The sequence below is a fragment of the Rhinoraja longicauda genome, chromosome 12, assembly GCF_053455715.1.
Source record: "Rhinoraja longicauda isolate Sanriku21f chromosome 12, sRhiLon1.1, whole genome shotgun sequence".
NCBI lineage: Eukaryota > Metazoa > Chordata > Chondrichthyes > Rajiformes > Arhynchobatidae > Rhinoraja > Rhinoraja longicauda.
The window spans coordinates 5,912,080-5,931,748 of record NC_135964.1 but is presented as its reverse complement, the minus strand read 5'-3'; the positions used below and the strand labels follow the sequence as shown (position 1 = coordinate 5,931,748).

General features: G+C 43.0%; 1 protein-coding gene across 1 annotated transcript in view; it reads left to right on the top strand.

The window, feature by feature from the left end:
• LOC144598678 (beta-1,4-galactosyltransferase 4-like) overlaps nucleotides 1–17,717 on the top strand; it is a 49,973-nt gene extending 32,256 nt beyond the window's left edge. Inside the window, exons 5-7 of the mRNA XM_078408930.1 lie at nucleotides 2,882–3,004; nucleotides 10,584–10,688; nucleotides 10,914–17,717. Coding sequence (XP_078265056.1) covers nucleotides 2,882–3,004; nucleotides 10,584–10,688; nucleotides 10,914–11,097 — 412 coding nt within the window. The 3' untranslated portion in view covers nucleotides 11,098–17,717. The remainder of the gene's footprint in view (nucleotides 1–2,881; nucleotides 3,005–10,583; nucleotides 10,689–10,913) is intronic.
• Nucleotides 17,718–19,669: the final 1,952 nt, after the last annotated feature.

Below are 19,669 nucleotides of genomic sequence, written 5' to 3'. Positions count from 1 at the left end.
TTATATTTTTGTTTCTCTCTCCACGGGTGCTGCTTGACTTGAGTGTTCCGACCATTTTGTTTTTTTCAGATTTCCAACAGAGCAATTTCTAAAAAAAATTACACTTGCAAAGCAATATTTTATTTGCCACCTCAGCACTCTTAGGGTTTGTTATTTTTTCCACTCAAACTGATGCTAATTTGTGCAGTTCTGAATTCATAATGAACAGAAGCAGGCGTAGGCTGTTCTTGTATCGTCACACAGGTATTTCCACTTGCCCCACCTCTAACATAAAGAAGTTTTTGAACATGCTCATCCATACTCATCCTAGCTCTCTTGGATTTTGAATTCCAAAGATTCCTCATCCTCTGGGTGAATAAAATGTCTTCATCTTTGCCTGAATGGTGGGCCTGTTTTCTTTTGGAACTCCACAACCAGCTCAGTCAATCATGGGAGACCTTAGTTCCTAATTTAGTCTTGTCGAGCCACTTAAGCATTTTCACATTTTGGTGTCGTTTCTCAATCTATTAAACTCAAACCCAAATTACAGACCTATTGTGCCTCATCTCTCCTCATGACAAATCTGTGGTCCCATGCATCAATCTGATGCAATCTAATCTTCCAGAGCATGCTATCATGTAGTACCGTGTCAAATTCCTTGCTGAAATCCATATGTACATCAACAGTTCTGCTCTCATCAACCTTGTTGTTCACATCTTCAAAAAACCCTTTGAGGTTCATGAGGCCCCATGTACAAAACTATGCTGATTATCCCTAATCAGCTTCGATTCATCTAAATGCTTGTATATCTGATCCATCAGAATACTCTATAGTTCCTTTCTGACTACATATGTTAGACTCACGGGCCTGTAGTTGCCAGGCTTTCCCCTGCAGCCCTTCCTAAATAGAGGCACAACATTTGCCATCCTCTAGTCTTCTGGCACCTCACCAGTATGTAATGATGACTCATAAATCTTAGCAAGGGCAGCTGCAATTTCTTCTCTTGCTTTCCACAGTGTCGTTGGTTATATTTGATCAGGCCCACAAAAATTGTCTACCTTCATATGCATTAGGACCTTCAGCACTTCCTCGACCATAATACTGACTGCCCTCAAGACACCTCCATTGACTCCCTCGAGTTCCCCGGTCCTTGTTTCTTTCCCCATGATAAAAACGGAGGAGAAATACTCATTAAGGGCCTTGCCCATTTCCTGTGGCTCCACACAGAGTTTATTGCTTTGATTCCTGAGGGACCCTATTCTCTGATTACCCTTTTTCCCTTAATGTACATAAAATCTCTTGGGATTATCTTAATATTATCACCAGAGCCATCTGTTGTTCCTTTTTATCCTTCTGATTTCCTTTTTTAGGAAAAGCACCTCAGTTCCCGAAACTCCTCCGGGATATACTTGACCCCAGCTGCCTACACCTGCCCCATGCTTCCTCCTTGCTCTTGGCGAAAGCCTCAATTTCTCTCATTATCCAAGCTTCCTAATGCCCTCCTGCTTTGCCCTTCCCTCCAACAGGAACATACGGGAACTCTTGTCAGTGCACTTTTAAAAGCATCCCACTTTTCAGATCTCCCAGTCTTACTGTGTCCAATTTCATTCTATCTCTGTCCCGCCCACTCCCATGACATCAGTCTGAAGAAGGGTCTCGACCCGAAACGTCACCCATTCCTTCTCTCCAGAGATGCTGTCTGCCTTGCTGAGTTACTCCAGCATTTTGTGTCTACCTTACACTTTTCAGATGTTCCTTTGCCTTTAAGTATCCTGCTCCAATCAACTTGAGCGAGCTCCAGTCTAATACCTTCAATGTTGACCTTGCCCCAATTCAGAATTTTAACTCGTGTGCCTACCCTGTCTCTATCCATAACTATCTTAACCGTAATAGAACAGTGGATCCTGGGCCCAAAGGCTCATCCATGAACACTTTATTTTCTTCTCCTCTGTAGGGTCCTCTAAATGTTGGCTAAGGAGGCCCTCTTCATATTGTCTGAGGAATATGTCATGTTGTTGGTGCATATGATGATTTAACAACCTTTCTATTAAATGTTGCATAGCTTGCAAGATAGTGGTATTCTGGAAAATATCTTTGTCATTTAACCCAGAATTGGTGCGATAGTGAATTGGAAATGTGTTACTCCAGAACCTACTTTTGAGAACAGAACAGACCAAAAAGTTAAAATGCAATTTAATGTGCACAACTTTCTATAACATTGTTTAACTTGATTATCACATTAACTTCTATTCTGTTTGTTTCATTAATGTAGAGAATTATTCGGCCAAAGATTTAGCAATGGCTGCCTCTTATTCCAACAGTGCAACTAAGTGTATTTTTGATTATTTGTCAGTAGAGGTCCTAAACCTACTTTTCAATTCACTGCAATTAATATGTCCAGTTTCCATAAGCTAACACATTTAGTCAATGATAAATAGAATTCTTTCCCTGAAGAAATACCATGGTACTGATAATTTTTATTTGGGTTGTGCTCCTTGAATACTGTGTAAGCATCTTGTGGTTGTGATAAATTTAATTAGATCTGTCTACATGCTATTATTATTGCACTTCCAATATTTTATCATTAAGTTATTAATTTGGTGATGAAACTTTTGTGGCTTATGGCTGCATAGGAATTGAATCAATTGCTAATTTATTTTACAGCCATTTAATTTGGGGAAAGTTTTCATGTTTGCTTTGATCTTCATGGAAGCAAGAAATTATTGTAAGGTATCAAGCAATGCCGGGGTGGGGTTAAAGCAGAAATGATATTTTCTCTTATGTAGTCAGTGCGTATATTTTAATTATTCATTGGGCGTCAAGTAAAATTCACCATTTTTTTTCATTTCCACTTTTCTTTCCCCTCCCCCACTCCCATTCGTGCAAATTCCCAAATAACTAGGTTACGCTACAGAGAATATTTTGGTGGAGTATCAGCAATGTCCGTGGAGCAGTTCTTAAAAGTCAATGGGTTTTCAAACCGTTACTGGGGCTGGGGAGGAGAGGATGATGATCTTTGGACAAGGTAGGTTGCTGTATTTATAAATGTGGAGATAAGAGATATTTGGATAATTGCCTACTTCGGATCATTGTCCATTTTGATTGTTTTGCTAACATGCGTGAATATGTGTAAAGTCAAAATCAGATTCCTAGATAGTTTGTTAACTGCAGTCTATTTTTAATTTTAAAATAGGCAGAGGTTTATTTTAATGGCTTATCCTAAGTGGCGTTAATTGAACTTTCCTGTCTGAAGCATTGCCCATTTGTTGAGATTTTCTATGCCATGTAGAACATTGAGCTTTTTTTCTCAACGAAATGTATGCCAATGCTATTAATTACCAAATCCAAACAACCTTACACATCACCCTCCACGTTATTGTATCATTTAATTTCATACATTTAAATTCATGAACTGATCAACAAATTAAAACCAATTTGTGTAACTTCTACAAAGATTTCCCCACTCCCCCTGGTCCTCTTCTTTCTCTCCAAACCACCCTCCTCCTCCACCTACACTCCTTCATGTGGCTTCACAATTCGTAATTTTCCACAATTTGCAAGTCTATCATTTGGCTCACACGTGTTCTTTCATCTTGGGCAGTCTGTTGGACAAAGGCCAATCTCCATCACCCCCCACCCCGCAACACAAAAAATGTGGCACCTAGGCTAGGTGAGGCAACTGATCTCCACATTCCGGGACTTCCGCGATCGGATTTGCTCCCCGGATGGCCTGGGGAGTGGCACTCAGGCCTGGCTGGAGTTGGCAGATCTGTTCCTATAGCTGACTCCCAGAGCCGATCGGTGGGTTGAATATGCTCCCTGCAGCCGAGGATCTGGAACCCAGCCTGGCCAGATATGTTGCCACCGTCTTGGCTGCCTAGGTGGGCCATTGTTTTCCTCTCTGAGGCCGTGACCTCTTTGGTTCTAGCAATAGGGATAATCCAGAAAGGCTCTGTAACTAAGGATGCTGGAAAATCGGTGGTGGACCTGTTTATCATATTGTAAATTATGAAAATTAGCAAGAACTATAAGGGGTAAGAGCAACAACAGTGCAAAAAGAATCATAAAATTAACGGGTGGTCCCTTGAAATTTAGGCAGGTGAAATTATTATAAAGTCATACAACAGGGAAAGAGGCCCTTTGGCCATGCTGACCAAAATGCCCATCTATGCTATTCCTATTTGCCCATATTTGATCCATATCACTAAATTCTTCCATTTCATGTACCTATTCAAATGTCTTTTTAAGTGTTATTGTATGTGATTCAACCACCTTCCTCTGGCAGCTTTGTTAAATATACCGACCACCTCTGGTGGAAAAAGTTCCCCCTCAGGTTCCTTTTAAATCTTTCCTCCTCTTACCATAAACCTCTGCCCTCTAGTTCTTAATTCGGAGAGGGGAGGAAAATTCAGCATTCACCCTTATATTTGCCCCTCGGTATTATACACCTTTTTCAGATGATCATCCTTCAGGCTCCTACTTTCCAAAGAATAAAGTCACGGCGTACCCACCTTTTCACAAAAACATAGTCCTTCAAGTCCTGGCAACATAATTGCAAATCTACTCTGCATTCTTTCCAGCTTTATAGCACCGATAACCGTCACCATCCGATGATGGCACTTCAGAGAATTATGTTCTTGGACTTTACTCTAATGGTTAATGAAGATTTGGCAGACACATGTAGTGACAGTTTCACATGTCCTCCCTATAGAGAACATTGATATAGGTAGAGATAATAGAGGATAACAAAGAGTTTAATAATAATAAAGTCTGTCTTTGAGGTTGTTAGTCATTAACGGGAATGTGCATTAGCAAAATATATTGGGGGCCAAATATCAGATGGAAACCTTGCACCCTAGGCAACCCCAATCCACATTTGGAGACACGTATTTGGGAAGAACATTTTAGCTTGGATGGAGAATTGATTATAGGAAGGAAAACAGTAGAACATAAAACAGTAGTGTAGGAAGAAACTGCAGATGCTGGTTTAAACTGAAGATAGACACAAAAAGCTGGAGTAACTCAGCGGGACAGGCAGCATCTCTGGAGAGAAAGAATGGGTGACGTTTGGGGTCAAGACCCTATAGGCCCCTCAGCCCACAATGTCTCTGCCAAACATAAAGGCAAGATCAATTCTCATCTTCCTGCATATAATCCATGTCCCTCCAAACATTGAACCTATCCAAAAATCTCTTTCATGTCATTACCACTAACCTGCATGTTCCAGACATCTCCTTTAAACTTAGCCCATCTAACCTTAAAGTTATGTCCTATTAGTATTTGATATTTCCATCCTGCGGAGAGTGGTTCTGACTGTCGACCCTGTATATGCCTCTCATAATTTTATATGCTTCTATCAGGTGTCCCTTCGGCATTCCAAACATAGTCTGTACAACCTCTCCTTGTGGCTAATACCCTCCGGTCCAGGCATCATTCTGTACTTGTACACTGCACAATGACAATAAAGTTTGTATTGTATTGTAAAACCACCTCTGCAGCATTTTCAAAGCCTCCACCTCCTTCCTACAAAGTACGACCAGAACTGCATGCAATACTCCAAATGCGGCTGAAACAAAGTCCTATAAAACTGCATCCTGACTTCCTGCCTTTTATACTGAAAGCCTCGAACAATGAAGGCAAAACTACCATAGCCGTCCTTTGTCACTATCTGCATGTGTTGCCACTTTCAGGGAGTTATGGACTTGGACCCCAAGATCACTCTGTACATGAATGTTGTTAAGGGTCTTGCAATAATGGTATTTTATTCCCATTGCATTCGACCTCTGCAAGTGCAACACCTCACACTTGAAACTCCTGCCATTTATCTGCCCACTTCTATAGCTGATTTACATCCTGCTGTATCCTTTGACAACCTTACTCACAGTCTGCTATCCCAGCAATCTTGGTGTCATCTGCAAATTTACAAACAATTCATCAAAGTTTACATGTATATCACACAAATAGCAACGGTTCCTGCACCGATCCCTGTCAACTCCACTGGTTACAGATTTCTGGCCTGAATATTGTCCTTCCACCACAACCCTGTCTTCTCAGTAAACAAGTTCTGAATCCTTGTGACCAAGTCTCTGTTAATCCTGCGCATCTTAATCTTCTGGTTTTACTAAAAACCATGTAAGCCCTCATCAATCATCTTCGTTAGCTCCAAGAAAAACTTGATCAAGTTAGTATGCCATGACCTACCATGTACAAAGCTATGCTGACTGTCCCTAATCAACCCATTCCCTTCAAAATGAGAGAAAATCCCATCCAACAGCTTCTCCAACACTGATATGAAGCTCATCAGCCTACAATTTCCTGGAATTTCTTTAATTCACTAACTGAACAAAAGAGGTATTTATTCACAAAATGCTGCAGTAACTCAGCAGGTCAGGCAGCATCTCAGGAGAGAAGGAATGGGCGACGTTTCGGGTCGAGACCCTTCTTCAGACTGATGTCAGGGGGGCGGGACAAAGGAAGGATATAGGTGGGGACAGGAAGACAGTGGGAGATCTGGGAAGGGGAGGGGAAGAGAGGGACAGAGGAACTATCTAAAGTTGGAGAGGTCAATGTTCATACCGCTGGGCTGCAAGCTGCCCAAGCGAAATATGAGGTGCTGTTCCTCCAATTTCCGGTGGGCCTCACTATGGCACTGGAGGAGGCCCATGACAGAAAGGTCAGACTGGGAGTGGGAGGGGGAGTTGAAGTGCTCAGCCACCGGGAGATCAGATTGGTTAATGCGGATTGAGCGCAGGCGGTGAGCGAAGCGATCGCAGAGCCTGCGTTTGGTTTCGCCGATGTAAATAAGTTGACATCTGGAGCAGCGGATACAATAGATGAGGTTGGAGGAGGTGCAGGTGAACCTCTGTCTCGCCTGGAAAGACTGTTTGGTTCCTTGGATGGAGTTGAGGGGGGAGGTAAAGGGACAGGTGTTGCATCTCGTGCGGTTGCAGGGGAAAGTGCCTGGGGATGGGGTGGTTTGGGTAGGAAGGGACGAGTGGACCAGGGAGTTAAGGAGGGAACGGTCTCTGCGGAATGCAGAAAGGGGAGGGGATGGGAAGATATGGCCAGTGGTGGGGTCCTGTTGTAGGTGATGGAAATGTTGGCGGATGATTTGTTGGATACGCTGGCTGGTGGGGTGGAAGGTGAGAACGAGAGGGATTCTGTCCTTGTAACGAATGGGGGGGTGGGGGAGCAAGAGTGGAGCTGCAGGATGTAGAAGAGACCCTAGTAAGAGCCTCATCTGTAATGGAAGAGGGGAAGCCCCGTTTCCTGAAGAATGAGGACATCTCTGATGCCTTAGTGTGGAACACCTCATCCCGGGTGCAGATGCGGCATAGACGTTGGAATTGGGAGTAGGGGATAGACTTTTTGCAGGAGACCGGGTGGGAAGAAGTGTAGTACAGATAGCTGTGCGAGTCAGTGGGTTTATAGTAGATGTCGGTCACTAGTCTGTCTCCTGTGATGGAGATGGTGAGGTCAAGAAACGGGAGGGAGATGTCGGAGATGGTCCAGGTATCCAGAAACGGGAGGGAGAAATTACAAAAGAACGACATTAGCTACTCTCCAGTCCTCTAGGACATTACCGTGGCTAGAGTGAATGCAAAGATCCTCTTCAACGCTCCTGCAATCTCCTCTTGCCTCTGCTCAATAAACTGGGATGGAGCCCATCAGGTGCTGGGTATTTATCCACCTTGATGCTCTTAAAGAACCCCAACACCACTTCCTCCTTAATCTCAAATTGTCCTTGCATATTAGTATTCTCCACACAGATTTCACGGTCCTCCATTCTTCTTGGTGAAAGCAGATGAAAAGTACTTGTGTAGTATCTCGCCTACATCCCTCAACTCCATGCACAAATTCCTTCCTTTATCCTTGTAGTCCTAACTTCCCCCGGTTACTCTTTTTCTAATCTAGTTATAAAATGCCTTGGGATTTTCTTAAGATGACTCGCCAGTCATTTTGTTGCCCCTTTTGTCCCTTCTAATCATCGGCTTTTTGTTTTCTCCTTGGTTTATATTTTTCAAAGGCACTGTCTGATGTCATCGTAAATCTTGCATTTGCTTCCAGTTTATTTTTGACCAAATCTACAACCTCTTTAGTCATTCAGAGTTCCCTTATTTTGCCAAAATTAACTTTTACTGATTGCCAGCTTGTACTAGTTGGGTGTTGCAAGGATCTGTACTGGTCCTCCAGCTGCTCAGAACTTGCCAGAAAGCTCCCAGGCAGCACAGACTTTGACATGCATTAGAATATCAAACATTGAACAGTCCAGCACAGCAACAGGCATCTTCGTGCTGACCATGACGCTAAATTAAACTAACTCCATCTGCCTCCACATAGTCAAGTCAAGTCAAGTCAAGTCAATTTATTTGTATAGCACATTTAAAAACAACCCACGTTGACCAAAGTGCTGCACATCTGACTAGTCTGCCCCTTCTGTTCCATGCCTGTCCATCCTCTTAAATATTGTTCTTTTTATTTGCTTCCATCACCTCCACTGTCCGTGCATTCCAGGTACTTATCAGTCTTTTCAAAAAAAATTACTAGCCTGTAAACCCCCTTGTAAGCTTCCACCTCTCACCTTAAACTGATGCCCTCTGGTAATTGGCATTTGTACCCTCCCGAAAGCCTTCACATCTTTCCTTTAGTGTGATGAACAGAACTGCATGTGGTACACCAAATGCTGCCTAAACAGTTAAAAAAAATAAAGCTGCAATATGACTTGCTAACTTTTATACTGAATGGCTCAACTGATGAATACCAGCATGCCATATGCTGCCTTTGGCACCCTTGCCACGTGCTGACAACCTAGTACCCTCTGAATAACCTTGCTTGCTATCCACAAGTCCAACTGCAAAGTCACTAATCAGGCCACCTATAAATTTTATACATAGAGGCCCCAGCAATGTTCCTGGTTGAACACCATTGGCTAAAAATGTTGAGAAGCTAATTGACTTATTGGACTCCAGGTATATAATTCCTTTAAAGTGTGATGAAGATGACTTTGGCATGCTGGCCTTCATCAGTCAGGGAATTGAGTATGGACATTGTGTTACAATTGTTTAAGACGTTGGTGAATCTGCACTGGGAGTATTGTGCTATAGAGAGGTTGTGCAGACTAGGATTTTATCCCTTGAAGCACAGGAGTCTGAATGGTGATCTTATGTTAGTGCACAAAATCATGAGAGGAATAAATAGTGAATGCACAGTCTTTTTTCCTTGGGTAAGGAGATCACAAGCAAGAGGGCATAGATTTATGGGAGTTGGGGGGGATTTAACAGGAACTGGAGGGGCATGTTTTTCACACAGGATTGTGGTTATATGCAATGAGCTGCCAGATGGTGTAGTTGAGGCAGGTGCAATAACATTTAAAAGCCATTTGGAGAGATACATGGATAGAAAAGGTTTGGAAGGATAAGAAGCATCATGGACGAGTTGGGCTAAAGGGCCTGTTTCTGTCCTGTGACACCAATAGTTATGTGCAAAGGGAGATTACTGATATAGTCCACACAGTAAGTAGTTGTTGCAGATATAACCATCAGTTTAAAAATGCAAAAAGTATGTTGAGATTGATTGCAAGGGTTTTGGATATCAAAAGTAAGGGGGATTTACTGAGATTTGCTAGGCTTTCGGATTCCACATTTTGAATGCTCTGCACCTTTGGTGTTTGTATTAAGAACAAAGGTACAGATCTTGGGTTGCTGCAGCACACATTCACAGGATTGACTCAAAATCAGAAAGGTGTCCTTGTGGAAGCAATTTTTTTGGAGACATGGAGTGGACTGGTAGTATTTTGAGTATTCCACCTTAAGTTCCAGAGAATTTAGTCTGCTTTAAAACTTGAATGGAACAATTGCAAAAGTGTTAGGGCCACTAAAATGGGGGAAGTGGCTGGATATCCTTTGGCAAATTACTTGCTTCCTGTTTGACAATAGACAATAGGCGCAGGAGGAGGCCATTTGGCCATTCACTGCCTGCTGTACCTGCATGCTTCCTTTCAGTGACTGATGCACTAGGACCTTGAAGGTTATTTATAAAGTGCATGTCAGGAACATGGCTGAATATTGTCTGGATGAATACATTGATGAGATCAAGCACAGACATGGCCACAGCTTTGCCGACCACTTATGGTCTGTCTGCAATGGCCATCTAGAGTTCCTGGTGGAGAGCCATTTTCATTCCCATTTGTGTCTCACACATCAACCCATGAGTCATCTGTCTCCTCCACTGCCAGGGTGAGGCTAAATACAAACTGGTGAAGCAGCGCCTCATATGCCTGTCTCTGTGCCTGTGTCTCTCTGCCTCTTTGTGGCAGTAGATGGAGTCATTGGAGTGCAAAACCACAGAACTGTGAGGGGGTAAAAAAGAGAAGGGAATTGGCAACTTTGATTTTTTAAATGGTTAATGTGTGTCACATTATAACTCTGCGGGAAATATAGCTGATTGTGGATGATCAGCCATGATCACATTGAATGGCGGTGCTGGCTCGAAGGGCCGAATGGCCTACTCCTGCATCTATTTAATAAATGAGAGAAATGTCTTTCAAATGTAATTATATTTGTTGTTCATGTGTGCTTTGGGCTCATAATTTATTTCATTCTTAGAACTCGGCTGCAAAAAATGAAAGTAGTGAGGCCCTCCCCTCAAGTTGCCAGATACACGATGACTTTCCACACAAGGGACAAAGGAAATGAAATCAATCCTCATAGGTGGGTTAGAATGTAAACTTTGGTAGCTACTCATCTCCATTCTAGTTTGTTTATTTGTATTTATATTTTTTAGAAGTGAATTTATCATTCTAAATGTAAGTTGTACTTTGATCATTATGGCACAGTATCACCAACCAGACCCAAGTTAATTTATGTCCAACAGTTAATTTTACATTTATTTATTCTGTTGACTGTGAGCTCTTGAACATCTGATAATTTTTACAGGGGGTGGCTTCTAAGACAAGTCTATAAAAGCTGGAAGAATGATGGATTGAACTCCTGCTCCTACAATGTGATATCACAAGATCATAACCCTTTGTACATTAACATCACAGTGGACATTGGTGGTCCCAATCGCAAGCCGGAAATTGCCAAACAGAGTGTCCCTAATCTTATTAGTGGCGTTTAGATTATTGGCTGTTCTTCAGCTACTGTACTGATTCTCCTTTTGAGCTGAATGATCGGACTTTTGAGTTGCTATACCTGCAATAACTCCTCTAAGTGACGTTTTGTATGTTGCCAGCGAATCAACACAACTGAGGTGTATATAATGATTTTTTTTAACTCAAAGCAGTGAATCTGCTGGAAAATATAGTTGGGCAAACACAGCAAAAAGAAATTACTCAAGTACTACATTCAATCATATTTAATCAGAGTTTAGTGAAGTTCTAGGTTGAAACCTTCACATTTCTACCGAATGGTAGAATGGGAGTACATACAGACTGGTGCTTCAAGATGTGGACTTGCCAGCACCACTTTGGTTAGAGATAGACAACAAATGCCTTGCCTGTTGCCCAAGTATGAATAATACACATTTTTGTTTTAATTTGTTAGGCACTTGCATAGAGGTTTTGGATGTGATGTGGTATAATATTTTCCTTTTGAGAAGGCCTGTCAGCTCTTTGCTAAACAATTGGCAAATTTCCGTGTAACTTGAACTCTCTAACATCACCTCTTTCCAAAGCATCAGATCATGGGAAAGGCCTGCACACTAGTAAGTGGTCATATACCTCCGCTGTGAAGAAATCAAAGCCACTTCCACTTGTGCATGCATATAAATCTGATTACATATTTAAGTGATACAAAATCGATCTACATGCAACTTTCAGAAAAACCTCTAATGCCACTTTTTTGTTTTCTTTTTACATTCTGTTTATATATAATTCTGAACAAAATGTAGGTTAAAGTACACAACATTTGGCATAAGGACTTCTGCACCTCTAGTATGAGTGAGCACGTTGAGTTGTTTGGGTTAATCTTAAATTGGTAGGAAGCGGGTGAAACAAACAGAATGAATGTTATCAGCAAACATGGGACAGTAAATGCTGGAAAATGGAGCAAAACTAAAGTTGCTGGAGGAACATGGCAGGTTCAGCAATATCTATGGAGACAAAGGGACGGTCAACACCTTGAGATGCCTCAGTCCTGATGTAGGATCTTGACTTGAACAGTATTTGCCTCCAAGCATATAATCAGGAGACGAGAGTTGATGAGAGATGTTATAAACTTATTGTCAACAATGAAATCCTTGCTAAGCGGTAGCAAAGGCTGAGACATCCTGTTGTAGGGAAATCAAGCTATTGGTGCATGTGTAGAGGATGGGAAAATGATTTGAATTCAATGCAACAGCAATGGGTGTAACAAAGTACTAAAGTACACACTAAGATACAATAAATGTAGCATCATTTTATTGAAGCACTTACAGCATAGGACCTGCAGTACATTACAGCTCCGAGCTGCTACGTCTACCACCTGACATAGGCGAGTTCTTAATATTATAAAGCATGTACTAGGCGGGACTACTACTAACAAGCACTACGATTGGCTAGCATGCAATAGCCCATCTACATCGCTTCTTTTAGAAGTAAAGGAACAATGGTATCTTAAGCAATGAAAAAAAACTGTTAAGAATATACGAGCAAAGTTACACAAAATCGCCATATCTAACGGGTGGCCTACAAACCCGTCCGGCCCTCGTGCGGTAAGAGACCGCCTCACTTCCTTTCGTGGGAGAACAGACGGGAGAGGAAAGTGGGAACGCAACAGGCGACTTGACAGGACTATTGGGAGACGACATGGGCGTGCCAGGCTCCGACCGACGCGGGGAACCCACGGCAGGAACAACGGTTGGTGGTGGGGAAGCTGAATCAACTGGGAGCGAACACGAGATGCGGGGCGTCAGGACTCGGAGTCGCAGGACGCGGTTCCTTCACCGGAAGGATGTGTTGACGGTTGCGTCTGTAGATTACCCCGTCCACTTCGACCAGATATGAACGTGGCTCCTTGGAAGGGCCGTAAATGTGTCCCAGTCATGCATGGCCCTTGTCGGATTGCAGACGAACCACTTGTCCACGTGCAAGAGGTGTGAGTGGCTTACTGGACTTGTCGAAGAACCGCTTCCGTGTGTCCCGTTGACGTTGTAGTTGCTTCTTCACCACGGGCGGGGACCGAACGTGCGGCTGGAGTAGCTGCTGAGAGACAGGCAGGCGAGACATTAGTCGCTGGGCTGGCGAGCATAGGACAGGATCCCGTGCACTGTTCCGTAGATTGAGTAAGTCCAGGTATACGTCAGATTTGGCACGGTAAGCTCGTTCCATGAGTTGTTTCGCACTCCGGACGGCGCGTTCGGCGAGCCCATTGGACTGCGGGAATTCTGGGCTGCTGGTAATGTGTTGGAAGTCCCATCGTTTAGCAAAGTTCTTAAATGCTTGGCTGGTGAATTGCCTGCCGTTGTCAGAGTGAATGCGTGCAGGGGAGCCATGTACGGAGAGGTGCCGTTGCAGCGTGGTTCTGCGCGGGGCCTCTGGATAGCGTGTCTGCTAGGTGCATGTCTTTACATTTCTTGTAGACGATTTGGAAATCAAAGCGCTGCAGCTGCATTATCATCCGTTGCAATCGTGCTGGGGCAGCGTGAATCAGCTTGTTCAAAATAGTGACCAGTCTCAATGGTAACGGTCTTACCAAAGATGAAGTCCTTGAATTTGGTGCAGGCGAAAACCACTGCGAGCAGTTTCTTTTTGATCTGTGCATAGTGCTTCTCCGTGTCAGTCAGAGTACGGATTGCATACGAGACGGGCTTGAAGCCGCCATCAGTCGTGGTCTGCGGGCACGCAGCGCCTAGACCGTACTGGGACGCATCGCAGGTGATGGAAACCGGTAGCTCCAGATCAAAATATGAAAGTGTTGGTGCGCTAGCCAGGTGTAGCTTGAGGGTGTCAAAGGCCCTTTGGTGCTGCGGGTCTTTGTGCGTCAGTTCCCGCAGGGGGGCTGATAATTCGCTACTGTTGGGGATAAACTTCCCCAGGTAGTTAACCATGCCGAGGAATCGTTGTAAACTCACAACATCAGTAGGAACCAGCAGTTCATTGATGGCTGCAATTTTCAGTGGATCTGGTCGGAGACCGCTGCTGGTGAAAACATGTCTGACGTAAGTGACCTCAGGAAGGCGAAACCTGCACTTTAGTGGATTCAGTTTGAGATTAATGTCCCTGGCGCGGTCTTCAGATTAGCATCGTGTTCAGCCAGGTCGCCACCGTAGACAAGAATATCATCAACGATGATGGCGCACGGGTACTCTGCAAACAACAATTCCATAGTACGTTGGAAAACTTCGCTGGCGGAGTTGATGCTGAAGGGCAATTTGAAACGGCCAAAGGGTGTGGCGAAAGTAATGAGGTTGGATGAGTCCGGGTCAAGTGGAATCTGCCAAAAAGAGCTTTTGGCATCCAGGAAGGAAAACACTGCTGCGTTACCATTCTGTGCAACGACATCTTCTGTGGTTCGCTTAGGGTAGTGAGGGCGCTTGATAGCAGTATTAAGATCTCTGGGATTGATGCAGGTGCGGATCTCCTGTTTGTTTTTCTTAGTTGCGACGACCATGGTGGAAACCCAATCAGACGGGTCAGTTCCTTCGGCAATAACACCCATTGAAACCATGCGTTTGAGTTCGTTGTGTATTCTGTCACGCATGGCATGTGGAACCCGATGTGGCGCTCGGACCACGGGTGTGACGGTAGGATCAACAGTGATGCGATATTTGGCAGGCAGCGTACCCAGTTCATCATCAAAAAGATCTTTGTAGTGAGAAAGTAGTTGTTGAGTAGGCTCATCAGTGAGGCATAGTTTGTGGACGCGCGTCCGAAAAACATCAGGCCTAGATCGTGGCATGTGTTGATACCGAGCAACGTCTCTGAATTTGATTTCACAATGTAAAATGGCAGGGTGCAGGTCTGCTCATCAACAGTGCACTTTAGATTAGCTTTTCCAAGTGGGTGCAGGATCTCTCCCCCATAAGCCCGAAGCGTTGAGGAGGCTTTATATGTTCGGCATTGCGAATTTTGTTGAACTCCCTTAATGATATGACGTTGACCTTTGCGCCCGTGTCTACCTTGGCGAGTAGAGGCCTGATATTTACGAACACAGTTACTTCAGGGTCAAGTAGCTTGTTAGACGAAAGGAGGAGGGAGTGAATAACAGAGCTGTTATCTGCACTGTTTGAGCAGAGTGCGAGGGGTGACAATTCAGGCTCCTGGGAGTCGGTATCAGCGAATTCCTGTTGAAGCAGGTGCAAACTTGTCCTTGGAACATTAGCAGTCACACGGGAACGACAGCATCTAGTGAAATGGTTCAATGTTTTACAGAAATTGCAAGCCTTTCCGTAAGCAACACAGAACTGACGACCCTTCGCATGAAAATAGTTACAATTCAGACAGCGAGTAGCAGGCACGTTAGAGGTTCTGCGGTAGGAGAAGTCTGTGAGATTAACGTTATGTTGCTGACGTGGACTGAAGGGGACAGGAACAGCATGGGAAGCAGTAATCTCTGAAATACGGCAGGAGTGTATAGCCTGGTATAGGGTCAACTCAGTGTTGCGAAGCAGCTCAGCTCTCAGTTTGCTATCAATCATGCCCCCTCCCAGCTTATCTCGAACAAGTTTGTCCCGCAAATCGACAGCGCGCAGCCATGTGCCTGAGGTCACTAATAAATTGTTCAATAGGTTCATCAGCCTGCTGCAAATGAGCATAGAACTTTGTTCTTTCAATTATATGGTTGCAAGGCACATCACAGAGAAGTTATCTGAATTTCTTGAGTAGAACCGCAGGGTCATCTATAGTCTCAGCAGGATCGAGAACCTGGCCGTTGTCACCCAAAACAGCTGGAGCAAAAACGAAGTTGTCAGCTCGATTCAAAGCCTCAGGACCCGCAAGATTGAGCAAAACAGATGCACGCACATCAAGAGGGTCATTGCAATGATCGATGCGAGCATAATGATTGTAGCCACACTCGAAAAGACGCCAACGTTCAGCAATCTCTAAATCAAAGATCAGAGGGTCCGGGCGACGACACGAATTAGCCATAATGGAGATAACAGAAGCACAAACTAAATAAAGAAAATAAAACACGATAAACGCCGCGGAGTAGGTCCGAGTTGACTCTGACACCATGTAACAAAGTACTTAAGTGCATGCTAAGATACACCGCATCATTTTATTGAAGCACTTGCAGCATAGGACCTGCAGTACATTACAGCTCCGAGCTGCTACATCTACCACCTGATGTAGGCGAGTTCTTATCTCTGACATACGCGATAAAGCACGTACTAGGTGGGACTACTACTAACAAGCACTACTTTTGGCTAGCATGCAATAGCCCATCTACAATGGGAATGGAGCAGCTAATAAGAATGGTTAAAAATGTCTCCTTCCTTATCTCTAATTAAAATGAAATTGATAGCATCCAGCTCCCTGAAACTTACATGAATAGCGTGGACTTTCTCCTATCACTACATGATTTTACGTTTAATGGCCATTAACTGGGAAAGGCCCTTTCCATTCCATTAATTCCAACACTGGGTTTAAGACTATCTTACTTGCAGTTGAATTGAAGGTAATTTCGAGGCACTGGGGTTAGTTTTACTTGTGTCACTCAACATTAATACTGATCTTTTGATTGGCTGCCAGCCATTATTTGTCGGTATAATTCGTCCCATGAAGCTACAAAAATTAAGGGGTTTTTTGCTTTTATTGAAAGGAAATTTTTTATATTCATGCATATGTTACGTAATAACTTTTATCTGTTGGGGGTGATTATAAATCAAGTGTTTGAAGTGATTAAATGTTATTTATGTGCACTGGAGAAGCTGCAGGAGATTTTGCTTTCTAATTATAAGGACGGGGTGATTTAGCTGATGGTAGAATTGTTGTAATTGAGTTGATTGAAATCACCGGCGGTTATTATTGAATTCATTATATTACTACCAAACATAATTCGGTAGCACAGCGGTAGAGTTGCTGCTTTACAGCGAATGCAGCGCCGGAGACTCAGGTTCGATCCTGACTACGGGTGCTGCACTGTAAGGAGTTTGTACGTTCTCCCCATGACCTGCGTGGGTTTTCTCCGAGATCTTCGGTTTCCTCCCACACTCCAAAGACGTACAGGTATGTAGGTTAATTGGCTGGGTAAATGTAAAAATTGTCCCTAGTGGGTGTAGGGTAGTGTTAATGTACGGGGATCACTGGGCGGCACGGACTTGGTGGGCCGAAAAGGCCTGTTTCCGGCTGTATATATATGATGATATGATATGATAATTTAGACAAGTATTTTGACTATCGTTTTAAACATGTATTTATTAGTCTTGGATTCCATTTCCATTTTAGTGAAGTGAAGAAATTATCTTCCCAGATTTATATCTGGTTCCATATGGAATCATGTTCTTAGCCTCTGTAAATACCTAATGGAACTTTATAATAGATTATGTATGGTGGGAAATTGTTTTGTATACAAGTTCTTTAACACCAAAGAGATTTAAACTATACTTGAACTATATTTCTATCGAATTGCTATTTTTGAAATTGTATATGTCAATGTGCAATAAACTTTAGCTGAAAAGAAAACGTTTAATGTGAGAAGCTCTGAAATATGCTAATTTACTCATTTGTGCACAATAATGGAACCTGAATCCAACGCCAGGGCATTTTTGATGATCTATGGAAATGAATATTAATTTGCACACACTGTCACCTGAAAGCTTGAGGGCCTTGTGAATGTTCAACGGCTAAGTAATAATAAAATGTTCAAGCAAAAAACACACATGGGGATCTTATTTTGTGACCTAAAGATCTGCCCATCAATCATTGGGGGATGAATGGTTCCTTTGGGAGCTACTTTGGCATTGTAATAAAGATGTAGTTTCTATCGCAAACCGAAACCACAGTGGGACAAAACTAGAAGCTGAAAGAATCTTTCAGGTGTTTGGATTTGAAGACAATGATTTTAAATACTTGAGAATTTTTGGTGTCATCTACGGCAATTCAAGCATTAAATATTACTGATCCTTGCAGTGTTCAGAAGAAACCCTGTATCTGTTGCCACGTCATTTGTAAAGCATGTGAACAAATCTTGGATTTTATACAGGAAATGTATTTCAATTCCTGAACAGGTGGGTGCTTTCATGATTGATATCTGGATTGCTGCTGTTATATTAGAAGTAAGACACTGTTCTAGGTTGTGTGTAAGATTGCATTATGCAGCTTATGTACATTAAGACCAGTTTTATTCAAAACTAGACCAAGTATTCGGTATTCACCGAGGAGAAGGATATTGAATTATGTGAGGTAAGCGAAACAAGTAGAGTAGTGATGGAAATTATGAGGATTAAAGAAGAGGAGGTACGGACACTTTTGAAAAATATAAAAGTGGATAAGTCTCCAGGTCCTGATAGGATATTCCCTAGGACATTGAGGGAAGTTAGTGCAGAAATAGCAGGGGCTATGACGGAAATATTTCAAACGTCGTTAGAAACGGGGATGGTGCCAGAAGATTGGCGCATTGCGCATGTTGTGCCTTTGTTTAAAAAAGGTTCTAAAAGTAAACCTAGCAATTATAGACCTGTTGGTTTGACGTCTGTGGTGGGAAAATTAATGGAAAAGATACTTAGGGACAATATATATAATTATTTGGATAAGCAAGGCCTGATTAGAAACAGTCAACATGGATTTGTGCCTGGAAGGTCATGTTTGACTAATCTTCTTGAATTTTTTGAAGAGGTTACCAGGGAAATTGATAAGGGCAAGGCTGTGGATGTTGTCTATATGGACTTCAGTAAGGCATTTGACAAGGTTCCACATGGAAGGTTGATTAAGAAGGTTAAATCGTTGGGTATTAATAGTGATGTTGCAAGATGGATTCAACAATGGCTGAATGGGAGATACCAGAGGGTAATGGTTGACAATTGTACGTCAGGTTGGAGGCCAGTGTCTAGTGGAGTACCCCAAGGATCTGTGTTGGGTCCACTGTTGTTTGTCATTTACATTAATGATCTGGATGATGGTGTGGCAAATTGGATTAGTAAATATGCAGATGATACTAAGATAGGTGGTGTAGTTAATAATGAAGTAGAGTTTCAAAGTCTACAGAGAGACTTGGGCCTTTTGGAAGGGTGGGCTGTAAGATGGCAGATGGAGTTTAATGCTGATAAGTGTGAGGTGCTGCATTTTGGTAGGACAAATCAAAATAGGACGTACAGGGTAAATGGTAGGGAATTGAGGAATGCAGTGGAACAGAGGGATCTGGGAATAACTGTGCATTGTTCCCTGAAGGTGGAATCTCATGTGGATAAGGTGGTGAAGAAGGCGTTTGGTATGCTTGCCTTTATAAATCAGAGCTTCGAGTATAGAAGTTGGGATGTAATGTTAAAATTGTACAGGGCATTGGTGAGGCCGAATCTGGAGTATGGTGTGCAGTTCTAGTCGCCAAATTATAGGAAGGATGTCGACAAAATGGAGAGGGTACAGAGGAGATTTACTAGAATGTTGCCTGGGTTTCAGCACTTAAGCTACAGAGAGAGGTTGAACAGGTTGGGTCTTTATTCTTTGGAGCGTAGAAGGTTGAGGGGGGACTTGATAGAGGTTTTTAAAATTTTGAGAGGGACGGACAGAGTTGACATGGGTAGGCTTTTCCCTTTGAGAGTGGGGAAGATTCCA